This window comes from Microplitis mediator, chromosome 10 (assembly GCF_029852145.1).
Source record: "Microplitis mediator isolate UGA2020A chromosome 10, iyMicMedi2.1, whole genome shotgun sequence".
In the NCBI taxonomy this organism is placed as follows: domain Eukaryota; kingdom Metazoa; phylum Arthropoda; class Insecta; order Hymenoptera; family Braconidae; genus Microplitis; species Microplitis mediator.
In genome coordinates this window covers 2195466-2211460 of record NC_079978.1, presented here as the reverse complement: position 1 = coordinate 2211460, position 15995 = coordinate 2195466, and the positions used below count along the sequence as shown (strand labels likewise).

The following is a 15995-nucleotide window of genomic DNA, read 5'->3' as shown; positions in this document are numbered from 1 at the left end:
TCTACAAGACAATAATAATAATAATAATTATTAATAATGATTAAATGTACACAATTACGATTACTAATAGTCATTTAACGGCTGAGAAAAAAGTCAGTCACGATTTTAGAGATCGTGATAAAAATAATAAAAAAAAACCCCAAGTCTTAAGGACGTTCCTGACCTTCCGAGCGTCTGTTGCTCACACATTTAAGAATACTCATATATATTTGTATGTACACTACGTAGGAAAAACTAATGCATCCCAACTGAGTCGGCGAAACGTGATGAGAATAATTTTGTGGGTCGGGTCTATGAAGAGGTTAAAGAATAAAAGGGGGAGAAAATTCTCAGGGTCTGTCTAGTCGGACGATCTAAATTTTTCTTAGCTTTCTTATTGGTATCGACTTGGCAATGTATACAATCGAATTTAAACGTTATCGTCACGAATAATCTCCGGAAAATAGATCTGGTATATCTATTGATAAATAGATGGATGGATGGTGACCTAGACTGTATGACTTTTTTTGAGAGCCGCGATAAGAAATGGCCGCATTGTCGACTCTACAGTAATAGGAGAATTGTTGGTCTTAGTAAGTATCAGTGGTTGTAGAACTAGTGAGACTATTGGTCCAGGGAGAATAGAAACTCAATTCTTTTTATATTAAAGTTTAACAAAGCAACGTCACGAAAAGTAAATGAGATTGTCTCAAGAGTGATTCAATTTAATCATGAGAGTTGTTCTTATAGTCTGGTAGTTTATGCTTATAGAAGAACAAATTTCAAATTCGCGAGACAAAAGTTTGCGCTCAAGTGTAATCAGAGTAAGATAAATTGTAGTAAAAAATAACAAAAGTACCTTGCCAGATCCCCTTGTGTTGCTGAGAATAACTCCCGCGGCGTGGATACGGTATTCTTTATCCAGTTGTTCATGCTGGCCCTGGATTTTCCTGAAAATAAATTACTATTGTTTTAAAATTTATACTACAAGTCTTTGTACCAATAATTTTTTAATGAAGGAGTTCATGGATTTTAATGCTATCGACATAAATTATCTAGTATTCAATAAAAATGTAAGATCGATAATAGTCGAAGGCAACTTTTAAAGCTTAGCATTTTTAATAAAAAAATCTGATTCAAATTTCAAAATTTCGAATTGAATAGAATAGGATTTTGACACTCAACAATTTTTTATTTTGTTCGGTGATTTTAATTTCATTTTTTCTGAGGCTAATTTGTGACATACCCTCGAGTATGACCCCGATGTTTTTTCGTAAATACATTGTTAGAAAAAAAATATGAGCAAGGGTCGAGCAAAATTGAATGTGTGGCACATGTCCATATGGCGGAATGGGGAAGATGGCTCTTGTTTGCCAACGAAAATTCAATTCTTTAAAAATCGACTAAAATCAATAGCTTCCTTTCTTTTTAATTCTAGACTCCGTTGAATAAAAAAAAAAGTACAAATAAAAAAGAATGATTTTTAAATCCACTATTGAAAAAAATAAAAAAGCTCTGGTATTTTTTGAAAAATTTTTAAATGTCAAATTCGAGCAACTCTTCATTCTTTGGATTTAAATTTAAATTAAAAAGCGCATTCTAATATTTATTATTGTAGTGATAGTTGAGGTAAAAATTAAACTATAATAATATTATCAAATCCAATCGACTGATTCCAGTGGTCGGACATTTAAAGCCGATCACAGGATAAACTGGATTTTAATTGGATCGACGCGAATCGCTCTTTGATCTTGTGAGTCCAGACGTCCACTTTACGGCCAGCAGTTGAATTAGTGAAATTGAAGAGAGATTACGTTAGAAATGATAAAGACAGCTTCACTGAATCTCGTTTGATTTGTACGATACAGCCACAGATTAATACGAAATTTAATAGCAGAAATCTGTGACCCAAAGCTCCGTGTCTCGGTTCTACTGCACTATAATACCCCATCCCCCATTTCAATCCGCAATATCACGTTTATTTACTCCGACTGTGAACCGTCCTCGAGATTTTTTTATCCGTTAAAATATAATCCTTTGATACGAAAGGATATAAATATAAAGTATCTGTGAAATCCTTCTTTATGGCTTTGGAACACAGTAAAAACGTGTCGTAACTTTGATAATTTACGAATAGGAAACTTTTAAACGTGGCTAAAAGAATAATTTTTTCACGAAACTTAGACAATTACGATGAGAAAAAAGGCAGCCTTGTAAAATTCATAACTTGCAGCAGAGCTCTAAGTATATTTTTATATTACTGAAGAAAAAGATATAAAACAAAAGAGGAATTAAGGATAAAAATGAAAACGGGTACAATATTTATCTCATAAATACTTAAAAGTTGAAGATAGCGGACGTAAGCACTGCGCAGAGAGCAATATCCATGATTTTCCGTGAGCGAATTTCGTACTGTGCTTTATGGATTAAATTTATTTGTCCCTCTTGCCTGGCTATATAAAACACAGACGTTTAATTTACAAGATTTCTCTATATATGTATAGCATGGCAATTCGCGCTCGAGTACTTACTGCTTGATACTTTCCAGTTAGCAGCAGTAAATTTAACTAGTAGCTAAAAGAAAAGCAGGAAGCAGGAGCAAAAGAAGAAATAGGAGAAGAAGATCCAGAAGAAGAAGTATAAGAAAAAATAAGGAAACACAAGTTGCTGCGAATCAACTTGTCATTTATTTCAAGACTGCAATTTATCTCTGAGTGCTTTTTCATACTGCCAGACAGAATTGTTTATAAGTCTGTAAGTCACTAATTTTTTTTATTCATAATGAAAAATAAATTAAAACTGGTACTTACGATATCGCGTGGATTAGTTCTTGTCGTTGTTTTTCTTTCACTTTAACACTCCCTCCTTCGGCAAGTGCTACCTGCAATTCTCTCTGTAGGACAGCTAGTTTTCTTCTTTCACCTTCGAGTAGTAAGGAAGTAACCTGCAACAAATGAATCAATTGAATGTGAATGGATTTATTACACTGACATCAAAAATTGATCTAAATAAATTAATAAACAAAATTACCCCTCAATAAACAGAACCAAAAAGCAAAAGTTGCTTTCCAAACAAAACGATGTCAATTTAACATCAATTGGACAACAAACTTAATTTTAAAGTTTTTCCGTCAGATGGGCAGCAAACTGCTGTCAATCTGCAGCCGCAGTAGGATGACAGTTGGAAAGCAAAATTTCCCAGCGATTTTATTTCCGATAGACTTCAACTTTTGACATTTTTTACATATGGTTCGTGCCATCAGATGGGATGCAAATACATTTTAGTAAAGTCAATAAAAACATAAGTGAATATATTTTCGAATTTGTGGCCCGCATTGTCTTTGTATGAAAATTTGAAGACTTGTCAAATTATTTCATAGCTTTGACAACATTGAAATTGATGTTCGAGTGTAAATTATAAAATCAATGTGATCTAATCATCGATAAAATGACAATTATCATGTGCTCGAATATTTGTTACTGTAATAATAAATGTTCGAGAAAAAAAATCACTAATTGACAAAAGCGTTTATATACAATTTGAACGTCCAGCAAATGTCATTGCACTTTTTGCATATTGTCTGAATGAAAAGTCATTTTAGTAATCACTAATAAATTATTAGTTTTATTTCACCAATTTTTTAATAAATTTTTACTGTATAATTAATAATTGAGTTATTATTTGAAGAAAAAGTATAAAATGGATGGAATTCTGTTCTCACATGCATGTGAAGTAATTTTTGAAAATACGATTGATCCGATAATATTAGAAAAACTAAAAAGAGTTCATATTCTTTGGAAAATCAGTATCGATAAAATTCTTGAAACAACGGATATATGGAAGAGAGCATGTTTGAACGAAATCGCGTCGGAACCGATCTCCGGTATGATTACAAGATTATGTCCAACGCTTTCTTTCAAAAATTATCATGAACTTGATGACCCAAAAGTTTGGCGTACTGTTTACATTTCGTACCGAAAGTGGATGATACTCTCGAAACTTCGAGATTTTTATATCACTGCTACTAGGCCAATTTCTACTGAAATCGAGAAATTTGCAAGTTGCGGTAAAGTATTAATCACGTTAATAAAATCCTTTGTTCCTTTAATAAATTGATAATACAATAATTGTTTGGTATTTTCTAGAAAAATATTTCGCTATTGAAACTAAACGAGGAACGATTGATGTTTTTGATATAAATCATTTGGATGAACCCGTGGATACGATAAGATTAAAAATTTCTATGAATGATATTAGATTTTGGTATCCTGGTATATTTTTAATCCCATTTACAATATTAGTTCAAGTTATAATCTCTATGATTTATAAAAAAAAAAAAATTTTTATTTGTATGAATATTCATAATAATTTCAGGTACAGGTGACGTATTTTTGGTTGCAATTTCTAAGTATGATGTCATTAGATTTTTTAATGTTTCTACTAATGTGAATCAAGTTCCGTGTATCAACGATAAAAAACCAAGGGCGTCCATTCTATGGTAAAAAAACGTTAAATTTAAAACTTAATCATTACAACGATATGACTCATTTAAATATGTTTTTTTTTCTTTTCATAACGATATTTCTCAGCACCAGTACAGTAAACACGTTGTTTACTATGATCGGCGAGAATCTTATTCAATACAAATATAATACTGAAGATGGTCTGATACAATATAAAACTGGTAGAATATCAGGTTATTGCAGAAAATTATTCTCGGAAAAGAACGAAGTGAGTTTACGAATTTAAATATCAATTAAACAAGAAAATAATAATTAAGATTTATTGCGTAGGGAAGTTGGGGTGGAATATAAGACCTAGGAAAAAATGAAAATTTTTAGGATCTAAGAACACACTTACGAGTCGGAAATAAAATTTGAAATTATGTTCGATCATGGAAAAAAGAGCAGTTGAGAAATTACAGTTTCTACAGTAAAAAAGGCTTTCGGGGCAAAAATCTTTAAACATTAAAGCTTAAACTGCAATTTTCGAAATTTGTACACTGTAAAAAATCACCGGGGTAAGTCCAAGCGGTGTAGGTGTTAAAATTATCGGTGTTAAATTTACCCCTGAAAGCGGTGTGAAAATAACGCCGCCACCGATGTAGATATTCATTACCGGTGTTAAAATATTTTATTTTGTGAATATTTTTACTTACTCGATCACTATACTTGTTAATAAATTATATTTTTTATTAATTTTCATAGAGAACTGACATTTTTGTGTTTTATAATCTTTAGAGTTAATACTCCAAGTGGACGCAGTTTACCCTGCTTTTACACCGGTTACCCCGCTTTTACACCGATTACCCAGATTTAACATCGGTAAATTACTCCTCCTACACCGGTGTAATTTTATTTTAACACCGGGCGGAGTTACAATGAGTCCATTTTTAACACCGCTCTTTTTACAGTGCAATAGTAATAAAATTAATACAATTGAAAGCAAAAAACTTTACAGTTTAAATCGATAATATCGAGTTTGAAACTGTAATGTTTGTTATTTCTGTAAAATTTACTGATAAAAAAACGTAATTTTTACAGTTTCAGACTCGGAGCGCTTTACTACTATACGAAACTGTAATTTTTAGACTGCTCTTTTCTTCGTGATCCGATGAAAAAGCTCATATACATACATACATATATATATATATATATATATATATATATATATATATATATATATATATATATATATATATATACAAAAACATAGAAATTTTCCAATGTCTTATTGTGCCCGGCTTCCTCAATTTTAATGCTCCTTTATTAATTAAATTTATTGCAGTTAATCTGTCTAACATTAGAAGGAAAGTCTCTAACTTTGAAACATTATCAAATTCCGACGTCCGACGAATATAATGATATGCTTCCAGAGAAATCTATACCAGTATATCCTCCTAATAGGAATACATTGAAATTTAGTTGGTCCATGGAAAGTATATTCGACTTTCTCACTTCCAATGTTATCTTGCACAAATCAAGTCAGTTCTTATTTTATTCTAAAATTTTAATAAACGAGACAATAAATTCTGTGATTATTTGTTTGGCCATGGTGAAAATAAAAAAAATTTTTTTGCAGCTGACGGATACTGTTATCTCATAATTGATGATCACCAAACCAACTGGAATATACATTATCCATTTCAAAAATTCGGCAGTGAAAATTTGGTAACTTCCGGCATATTACACGGGAAAATTTTGATTTTGGGATTTGAAACGGGTACGCAATGTTAAACTAATCCCTTTTTCTCATCAAATACGGCTGTTACTGTCATTTGGTTACAGGTCATGTGCGGATCTTTACTGTAGAAAATATCGAGCAGCTTAAAAATTCTGAGTTAGATCTTAATTCAGGAATTGAACATCGCGTATGTAATAGACGGATACAATGGTTGCAAATTGCTGAAGCTCAAGAAAAATTAATTATCATTGCAACTACGGACGTCAAAATCTATTTTATTAATTTTATTCTAGAAAACAGGGACACTAAATAATCATTAAAGTACTGTATCATTGTAACATCGGCGCTTATAAAGTGTCTATTTAATAAAACAAATATAATAGTAAATAAACACAAAATTTTATAAAAATGCATAAAAAAAGTTTTAATAACCTCCCCCTGATAGCCACTTTCTGATCAGGAAGTAAACGAAGGCAGTATATTGTCGCCAATAACTTTCTGGGAAAGTTGGTGACAACTTGACGACAAGCTCGTCAGAACTAATAAACACCAACTCTCTGATCAGAAAGTCTGGCTATCAGGGAATTTCCATCATTCTTTACATGTTCTTGCCAGCAGATAGCATGTAAATACATTTTAGTAAAGTCAATAAAAATATAGGAGAACATATTCTCGAATATGTGGCCCTCATTGTCTTTGTATGAAAATGTTAAGACTTGTACAATTATTCCATAGCTTTGATAACATTGAAATTGATGTTCGAGTGTAAATTATAAAATTAATGTGATCTTATCATCGACAAAATGACAATTATCATGTACTCGAATATTTATTAATTTGATAATAAATGTTCGAGAAAAAAATGACTAATTGACAAAAGCGTTTATATACAATTGAAACGTTCGGTAAATGTCACTGCACTTTTTGCTTATTGTCTGAATGAAAAGTCATTTTAGTAATCACTAATAAATTATAAGTTTTCATTTCACCAACTTTATAATAAATTTTTACTGTATAATTAATAATTGAGTTATTATTTGAAGAAAAAGTATAAAATGGATGGAATTCTGTACTCAAATATATTCGAATTAATTTTTAAAAATACAATTGATCCGATAATATTAGAAAAACTAAAAAGAGTTCATATTCATTGGAAGAACAGTATCGATAAAATTCTTGAAACAACAGATAAATGGAAGAGTGCATGTTTGAATGAAATCGCGTCGGAACCAATCTCCGGTATGATTACAAGATTATATCCAACGCTTTCTTTCGACGATTATCATGAACTTGATGATTTTAAAGTTTGGCGTACTGTTTACATTTCATATAGAAAGTGGATGATACTCTCGAAACTTCGAGTTTCAGTCGAATTTGTTTATAGCAGTGCTGGTACATCATATTTTCCTGAAGAAATCCGAAATTTTGCAAGTTGCGGTAAAACATTAATTACGTTAATAAACTCCTTTCTTACTTTAATAGTCCGATAATGTACTAATTGTTTTGAATTTGCTATTAGACAAATATTTTGCTGTTGGAACTAATCGACTAAAGATTTATGTTTTTGGTTTTAATCAATCCAATAAACCCATGTATTCGGAAAATTTTGACAATTATATAAAAGACATTAGATTTTGGTATCCTGGTACAATTTTAATCCTATTTATCAATAATATTAGTTTATAATCTATGGTTAGTGAAAAACATGATCATTTTATTCGTATGGATATTAATAATAATTTCAGGTACAGGTGACGTGTTTTTAGTTGTAATTGTTAGGCCTTATCACATTAAATTTTTTAATGTTTCTAATAATATGACTGAAGTTCTGTGTATCAACGTTGAGAATCCAGAGGCGACCACTCTATGGTAAAGAAACGTTAAATTTAAAACTCAATAATTACAACGATATGACTCATTTAAATAAATGTTTTTTTTTCTTATAATAACAATATATCTCAGCACCGGTACAATAAATACGTTAGTTACTATGGACAGCGGGGATCTCGTTCAATACAAATATAATACTGACGATGGTCTAATGCAATATACAACTGGTAGATTATCAGGTACTTGCGTGAAATTATTCTCGGAAAAGAAGAAAGTGAGTTTACTAATTAAATATGAATTAAATAAAAAATAATAATTAAGATTTATTGCGTAGAGAAGTTGGGGTAGAATATAAGACCCAGGAAAAAGTGATAATTTTTAGGATCTACGGACAAACTGACAGTTACACTGAAACAATTATATAATAGGAATTACTATCTAGTTATGGTAAAATTATTTACCATAAATTTGATAATAGTGAATACTATCTAGATGATTGGAGAAATCATCTTAATGGCAACAATTATTATAAATATGGTGAATGTTACAATCTAGATGATTTCTACAATCATCTAGATAGTATTCGTTACTATCGGATTTATGGTAAAAGATTTTACTATAACTAGATAGTAATTCCTATTATTTAATTTTCTCAGTGTAGTTAATAAAATTTGAAATTATGTTCAATCTGATAAAAAAGCAAATATATATATATTCATATATATCATCGCTTCTATGGTCACAAAAACATAGAAATTTTCCAAAGTCTTATTGTGCCCGGCTTCCTTAACTTTAATGCTTTTTTATTAATCAAATTTATTGCAGTTAATCTGTCTAACGTCAAACGGACATTCTCTAACTTTGCGAAATTATCGAATTCCGACGTCCGACAAAAATAATGATATGATTCTAGAGAAATCTGTACAAATATTACGTCCTGATTTTGCTACATTTGAATTTAGAAATCCCTCACTCGACTTCCTCACTTCCAATGTTATCTTGCAGAAATCAAGTTCGTTCTTATTTTTTATTCTAAAGTTTTAATGAATGAGATAATAAATTCTGTGATTATTTTTATAGTCATAGTAGAAAATTAAAAAAAAATTTTTGCAGCTGAGGGATACAGTTGTCTTATAATTGATGATCACCAAACCGACTGGCATATACATTATCCATTTCAAAAATTCGGCAGTGAAAATTTGGTAACTTCCGGTGTATTACACGGAAAAATTTTGATATTGGGATTTAAAACAGGTACGCAATGTTTAATTAATCACTTTTTTTATCAAGTACGGCTGTTACTGTCATTTATTTACAGGTCATGTGCGGATCTTTACTGTAGAAAATATTGAGCAGCTTAAAAATTCTGAGTTAGATCTTTATTCAGGAATTGAATATCTCGTAGATAATGAACCGATACAATGGTTGCAAGTTGCTGAAGCTCAAGAAAAACTAATTATTATTGCAATTACATACGTCAAAATCTATTTTATTAATTTCACTTCTGAGAACAGTATTGAGTAAATAATCATTGAAGTATTGTATCATTGTAACATCGGCGCTTGTAAAGTGTCTATTTAATAAAACAAATATAATAGTAAATAGGGGGGGGGGCAAAAGGGGGTAGGGTAGGCAAAACGGGGTACCCCCAAAATTTTATGAAAAAAAAAAAATTTTTTTTTTTTCGTCTGATTACTATAAATCCGATATATTTGCGTATTTTTAGCCCTACACATGACATCTAGGGCAAAATGGACCAGCCAGAAATTCTGAAATCATGATTCTTTAAAATTTTTCTCGTCAAATTAAAAAAAATTAAATATCTTAATCCATTTTTCGGCTGATTTTCTACAGCTGGGGCAAATTTGGCCACTAAAAATATTCGAAAATAATATTTTACTTTTTAATTGATAAAATTTTTTAAATAATTCCAAATAATCTGTAATTAGAAAAATCAAAAAACACGTTTTTTGGGTTCAAAATAATGACAAATTCGAAGTATAGAATTGTTTTTGTTATTAAATAACAATTAGTAATTAAGGTAATCGAGGGGAAACGATTCATTACACCTAAAAAAATTTTTTTTGGGTATTATAGAACCAAAAATAGTTGTCAAGAGAAAGAAATACATTCTTAATGATGAGAACAATTAAAAAAAAAAAAATGCTCATTTTTTGGAAAGAGGCCTCTCTGCCCCACAAAAAATATTTTTTTTTGCCTCCGTATCCACTAATGATGTGAAATGTAATTTTTCTATATGTATATTACATATAAAAAATTTAATTTAACGAAATTTGATCAATTTTCAAAAATTTTTTTTACCAACTTTTTATAAGAGTTCCCCTTTTTGCCCGCCAAAAATAAAAATTTTATTTTGCAACGGCAGCTAAAAATTTCGTCTATTTACCTCGAATGCCATTAAAAACAAAAAGATTTAGCGTATTTTAGTCCTCTAAAACTTAGTATTTCCTTAGGTACCCCCTTTTGCCCCACCCCCTTCCCCTAAACACAAAATTTTAGAAAAATGCATAAAAAAAGTTTTAGTAACCTCCCCCTGATAGCCACTTTCTGATCAGAAAGTCAACTTCACTTAATTGCGATCAAGTTGTCGGCAATTTTCTAGGAAAATCGAAGGCAGTATATTATCGCCAATAATAACTTTCTGGAAAAATTGGTGCCATCTTGTCGTCAAGCTCGTCAGAACTAATGAACGCAAACTCTCTGATCAGAAAGTTTGGCTATCAGGGAATTTTCATCATTTTTTCCATATGTTCTTGCCAGCAGAAAGCATGCAAATACATTTCAGTGAAGTCAATAAAAATATAGGAGAACATATTCTCGAATTTGTGACCCGCATTGTCTTTGTATGAAAATGTTAAGACGTATAATTATTTCATAGCTTTGACAACATTGAAATCGATGTTCGAGTGTAAATTATAAAATCAATGTGATCTAATCATCGACAAAATGATAATTATCATGTGCTCGAATATTTGTTATTGTGATAATAAATGTTCGAGAAAAAAAATGACTAATTGACAAAAGCGTTTATATACAATTGAAACGTTCGGTAAATGTCACTGCACTTTTTGCTTATTGTCTGAATGAAAAGTCATTTTAGTAATCACTAATAAATTATAAGTTTTCATTTCACCAACTTTATAATAAATTTTTACTGTATAATTAATAATTGAGTTATTATTTGAAGAAAAAGTATAAAATGGATGGAATTCTGTACTCAAATATATTCGAATTAATTTTTAAAAATACAATTGATCCGATAATATTAGAAAAACTAAAAAGAGTTCATATTCATTGGAAGAACAGTATCGATAAAATTCTTGAAACAACAGATAAATGGAAGAGTGCATGTTTGAATGAAATCGCGTCGGAACCAATCTCCGGTATGATTACAAGATTATATCCAACGCTTTCTTTCGACGATTATCATGAACTTGATGATTTTAAAGTTTGGCGTACTGTTTACATTTCATATAGAAAGTGGATGATACTCTCGAAACTTCGAGTTTCAGTCGAATTTGTTTATAGCAGTGCTGGTACATCATATTTTCCTGAAGAAATCCGAAATTTTGCAAGTTGCGGTAAAACATTAATTACGTTAATAAACTCCTTTCTTACTTTAATAGTCCGATAATGTACTAATTGTTTTGAATTTGCTATTAGACAAATATTTTGCTGTTGGAACTAATCGACTAAAGATTTATGTTTTTGGTTTTAATCAATCCAATAAACCCATGTATTCGGAAAATTTTGACAATTATATAAAAGACATTAGATTTTGGTATCCTGGTACAATTTTAATCCTATTTATCAATAATATTAGTTTATAATCTATATGATCAATAAAAAAAGATAATTTTATTTGTATGGATATTAATAATAATTTCAGGTACAGGTGACGTATTTTTAGTCGTAATAGATAAGCTATATTACATTCAATTTTTTAATGTTTGTAATAATATGACTGAAGTTCCGTGTATCAACGTTGAGGAACCAGAGGCGACCATTCTATGGTAAAGAAACGTTAAATTAAAACTCAATAATTACAACGATATGACTCATTTAAATATATGTTTTTTTTCTTATAATAACAAAATTTCTCAGCACCGGTACAATAAATACGTTATTTACTATGAACGGCTGGAATCTCGTTCAATACAAATATAATACCGAAAATGATCTAATGCAATATACAACTGGTAGATTATCAGGTGATTGCGTAAAATTATTCTCGGAAAAGAATAAAGTGAGTTTACTAATTAAATATGAATTAAATAACAAATCATAATTAAGATTTATTGCGTAGAGAAGTTGGGGTGGAATATAAGACCTAGAAAAACATGAATATTTTGAGGATCTACGGACAAACTTACAGTTACACTGAGACAATAAATAATAGGAATTACGATCTAGTTATGGTAAAGTTTTTCACTGTAAATCCGATAGTAGTGAATACTATCTAGATGATTGTACACTGTAAAAAATCCGGAGTGAATTCGGAGTGAAATTAAATCCGAATTCACTCCGCATTCACTCCGCCACTCGGAGTTCCGGAGTTGTGAAAAAAATCACTCCGCATGCGGAGTGAATTGGGAGTTTTTTTTTAGCGAAGTGATCTCGGAGTGACGCGGATTTTATTTCACTCCCAATTCACTCTGGTCCGGAGTTTTAATACTTAAATAAATTTATACTAATTTATATTAAACTGCTAAACAATGTGTGTGTGTGTGTGTGTGTGTGTGTGCGAGTGTGTGTTTGCGTGCATGTGTGTGTTTGGGTGTGTGCAGGTGTTTGTGTGCAAATGTGTGCGTGTATGCAAATTTGTGCGTGTGTGAAAATGTGTGCGTGTGTTCGATTGTGTGCTTGTGTGCAAATGTGTGCGTGCGCGTGTGTGCCTAAATATGTATGTGCGTATGTGTGTACATATCAGCTGATCAATAATGTAATACGCGAATTTTTACTTCGATTTTATTGAGTGGAGTATTATTTTATTAATAATATTTTCAAAACTCCGTTCCGGAGTGAATTTCACTCCGGAGCAATTAAATTAATAAAAAATTATCTACTCCACGAAAACTCCCCTTCGGAGTGAATTTCACTCCGAGGGGAGTGAATAATTAAAAATTCATTAACTCCGCATTCACTCCGCATTCACTCCGCGAATTTTTTACAGTGTATATATACAATTTATAAATCATCTAGATTGTAACAATTATCATAAATATGGTGAATGTTTTAATCTAGATCATTTACACAATTATCTAGATAGTATTCACTATACTATCGGATTGATGGTAAAAAATTTATCATAACTAGATAGTAATTCTTATTATTTAATTTTCTCAGTGTAGATAATAAAATTCGAAATGATGTTCAATCTAGTAAAAAAGCTAATATATATATTTTTATATATTAGCTATATAATATAAAAAGCTATATATATATATATATATGTATTTATATATAATATCGCTTCTATGGTCACAAAAACATAGAAATTTTCCAATGTCTTATTGTGCCCGGCTTCCTTTAACTTCAATGCTTTTTTATTAATTAAATTTATTACAGTTAATTCATCTAACGTCAAACGGATATTCTCTAACTTTGCAAAATTATCAAATTCCGACGTCCGACGAAAAGAAAAATATACTTCCAGAGAAATCTGTACAAATATTACGTCCTCGTTTAGCTCCATTTGAATTTAGAAATCCCTCACTCGACTTCCTCACTTCCAATGTTATCTTGCAGAAATCAAGTTAGTACTCATTTTATTCTAAAATTTTAATAAACGAGATAATAAATTCTGTGATTATTTTTATGGTCATAGTAAAAAATAAAATAAAATTTTTGCAGCTGAGGAATACAGTTGTCTCATAATTGATGATCACCAAACCGACTGGCATATACATTATCCATTTCAAAAATTCGGCAGTGAAAATTTGGTAACTTCCGGTGTATTACACGGAAAAATTTTGATATTGGGATTTAAAACAGGTACGCAATGTTTAATTAATCACTTTTTTTATCAAGTACGGCTGTTACTGTCATTTATTTACAGGTCATGTGCGGATCTTTACTGTAGAAAATATCGAGCAGCTTAAAAATTCTGAGTTAGATCTTTATTCAGGAATTGAATATCTCGTAGATAATGAACCGATACAATGGTTGCAAGTTGCTGAAGCTCAAGAAAAACTAATTATTATTGCAATTACATACGTCAAAATCTATTTTATTAATTTCACTTCTGAGAACAGTATTGAGTAAATAATCATTGAAGTATTGTATCATTGTAACATTGGCGCTTATAAAGTGTCAATTTAGAAAAACAATTTCAAAATTAATACTAAACACAAAATTTTAGAAAAATGCATAAGAAATACTTTTAATAATCTCACCTTGATAGCCACTTTCTGATCAGAAAGTTGATGTCAATTAGTTTCGATCAAGTTTTCGGTAATTTACGGAAAAATTGAAGACAACTTTCCGTCAACTTATGGAAATGCCAATTTTTGCGGTCAACTTGATGACAAGTTGCTACAGTCAGCTGTCATCAGCCTGCTGCCAACTTGGCTATCAGGGTAAAATTTGGTATGTATCCTGATATCTACACCTTTGCTCAGCAAGTTCTGCAGTGAAACGTTTTTGACTAACTTAACGACAAGTTTCTGGCAAGCCTCAGCTGAATAATACTTGCGTGCATGTTAACGCAAATCAACTGCCGTCATCTGAATGTAACTTGACAGAAGAACTTGCCGTCAATTTGAAGTGAAACTTTCAATCAACTTAACATCATTGACAGTAACACTTGTAGTCAAATCGAATTCAAGTTACAGACAATTTACTGTCAACTTAAAGGTAACTGCTTGCTCTCCAACCCTTCCTTTAAATTGGCTTCAGAATACGGCAGTAGCTTGAATTTAACTTGTGGTTAAGGTGGCTATCAGGGATCCCCGATAGCCAGAGTTTCCGATCAGAAAGTTGGTGTACCTGAGTTGCGACCAACTTGACGACAAGTTGTCGACAACTTTCAGCTTGTGTAACTGTTGCCGACAACTTGGCTACAAGTTGCTCAGCAACTTGGCGACAATCTACTGCCGCAACCTGTCACCAATTTTCTGAGCAACTTGTAGCCAAGTTGTCGGCAACAGTTACACGAGCTGAAAGTTGTCGACAAGTTGCTCGGAAAGTTGCCGTCAACTTATGGAAATGCTGACTTTTGCGGCCAACTTGGCGACAGGTTGCGGCAGTAGATTGTCGACAAGTTGCGGGCAACTTGGCTATCAGGGGATGTGAGATTGATTATTTTAATTTTACGGCAAATGATAATGTAGAAAATATATTACTGCTCAATATCCACAGCCACTGAGATATTTTCTGCACTACCGGCTTAGGTTACTGCAAATCTACTTTACCATACGTCAAATATTTTATATAAACTTAAACAATGAAAAAATCATTAATGCAATAATGAAGTAATAGCATTTTAATTAAAATAAATAAAAAAAATCCGTTATTCCAAAGTATAATTAGCTAAATAAATATTTCACAATTAATTCCGTTAGATAATTCAATTACTATATCATGTATTACGTAAATAAAACGATAATACGTATCTATATACATATATTACATTATGAATAAAATAGTTCACACAAGAATTTCCATAAAAACGGTTCAGAAAATAAACCATATTTATTTCCGCGAATAACTCACTTACTTGTAATAATTTTTCTATTATATCAACAATATAAACTGAATCCCATAGCCCATGAATATACCTTTAAAATATCTTCTATTGCATTCTTACCGCGCATATATATTTGCGTCAATAAATCGGAAAAGGCATTATATATAATATTACTACAAATAGAACGAATACTTTGAGCATAATTTTATTGCTATAAAGTATTCTTATGATTTATATTTGTATTAATAATTATTACGCCTCTTTACGATCTATGGGAGTCTTATAATTTACCGAC

At 30.8% G+C, this 15995-nt stretch overlaps 3 protein-coding genes across 5 annotated transcripts; all 3 read left to right on the top strand.

Moving 5' to 3' along the window:
- Positions 1-3533: 3533 nt before the first annotated feature.
- Positions 3534-6802, top strand: LOC130675455 (uncharacterized). 2 transcript variants are annotated; one of them, XM_057481162.1, is made up of 7 exons: positions 3534-4045; positions 4125-4250; positions 4354-4477; positions 4569-4710; positions 5767-5962; positions 6061-6201; positions 6291-6802. In XM_057481162.1, exons 1-7 carry the CDS (start codon positions 3679-3681, stop codon positions 6473-6475), a joined length of 1281 nt encoding a protein of 426 aa, XP_057337145.1. In that variant the 5' UTR covers positions 3534-3678; the 3' UTR covers positions 6476-6802. The 2 variants fall into 2 exon arrangements, with proteins under 2 accessions (XP_057337145.1, XP_057337144.1); XM_057481161.1 differs by having other exon boundaries at positions 6267-6794.
- Positions 6803-7028: 226 nt separating this feature from the next.
- On the top strand, positions 7029-9661 carry LOC130675454 (uncharacterized). Of its 2 annotated transcripts, XM_057481159.1 has the most exons (7): positions 7053-7599; positions 7682-7807; positions 7908-8031; positions 8125-8266; positions 8818-9004; positions 9106-9246; positions 9311-9661. In XM_057481159.1, the coding sequence occupies exons 1-7, from the start codon at positions 7218-7220 to the stop codon at positions 9514-9516; spliced, it is 1308 nt and encodes a 435-aa protein (XP_057337142.1). In that variant the 5' UTR covers positions 7053-7217; the 3' UTR covers positions 9517-9661. The 2 variants fall into 2 exon arrangements, with proteins under 2 accessions (XP_057337143.1, XP_057337142.1); XM_057481160.1 differs by lacking the exon at positions 7682-7807 and having other exon boundaries at positions 7029-7599.
- Positions 9662-9707: 46 nt separating this feature from the next.
- Positions 9708-15712, top strand: LOC130675453 (uncharacterized). Its single transcript, XM_057481158.1, has 7 exons — positions 9708-11594; positions 11677-11802; positions 11903-12026; positions 12118-12259; positions 13582-13768; positions 13867-14007; positions 14072-15712. Exons 1-7 carry the CDS (start codon positions 11213-11215, stop codon positions 14275-14277), a joined length of 1308 nt encoding a protein of 435 aa, XP_057337141.1. The 5' UTR covers positions 9708-11212; the 3' UTR covers positions 14278-15712.
- Positions 15713-15995: the final 283 nt, after the last annotated feature.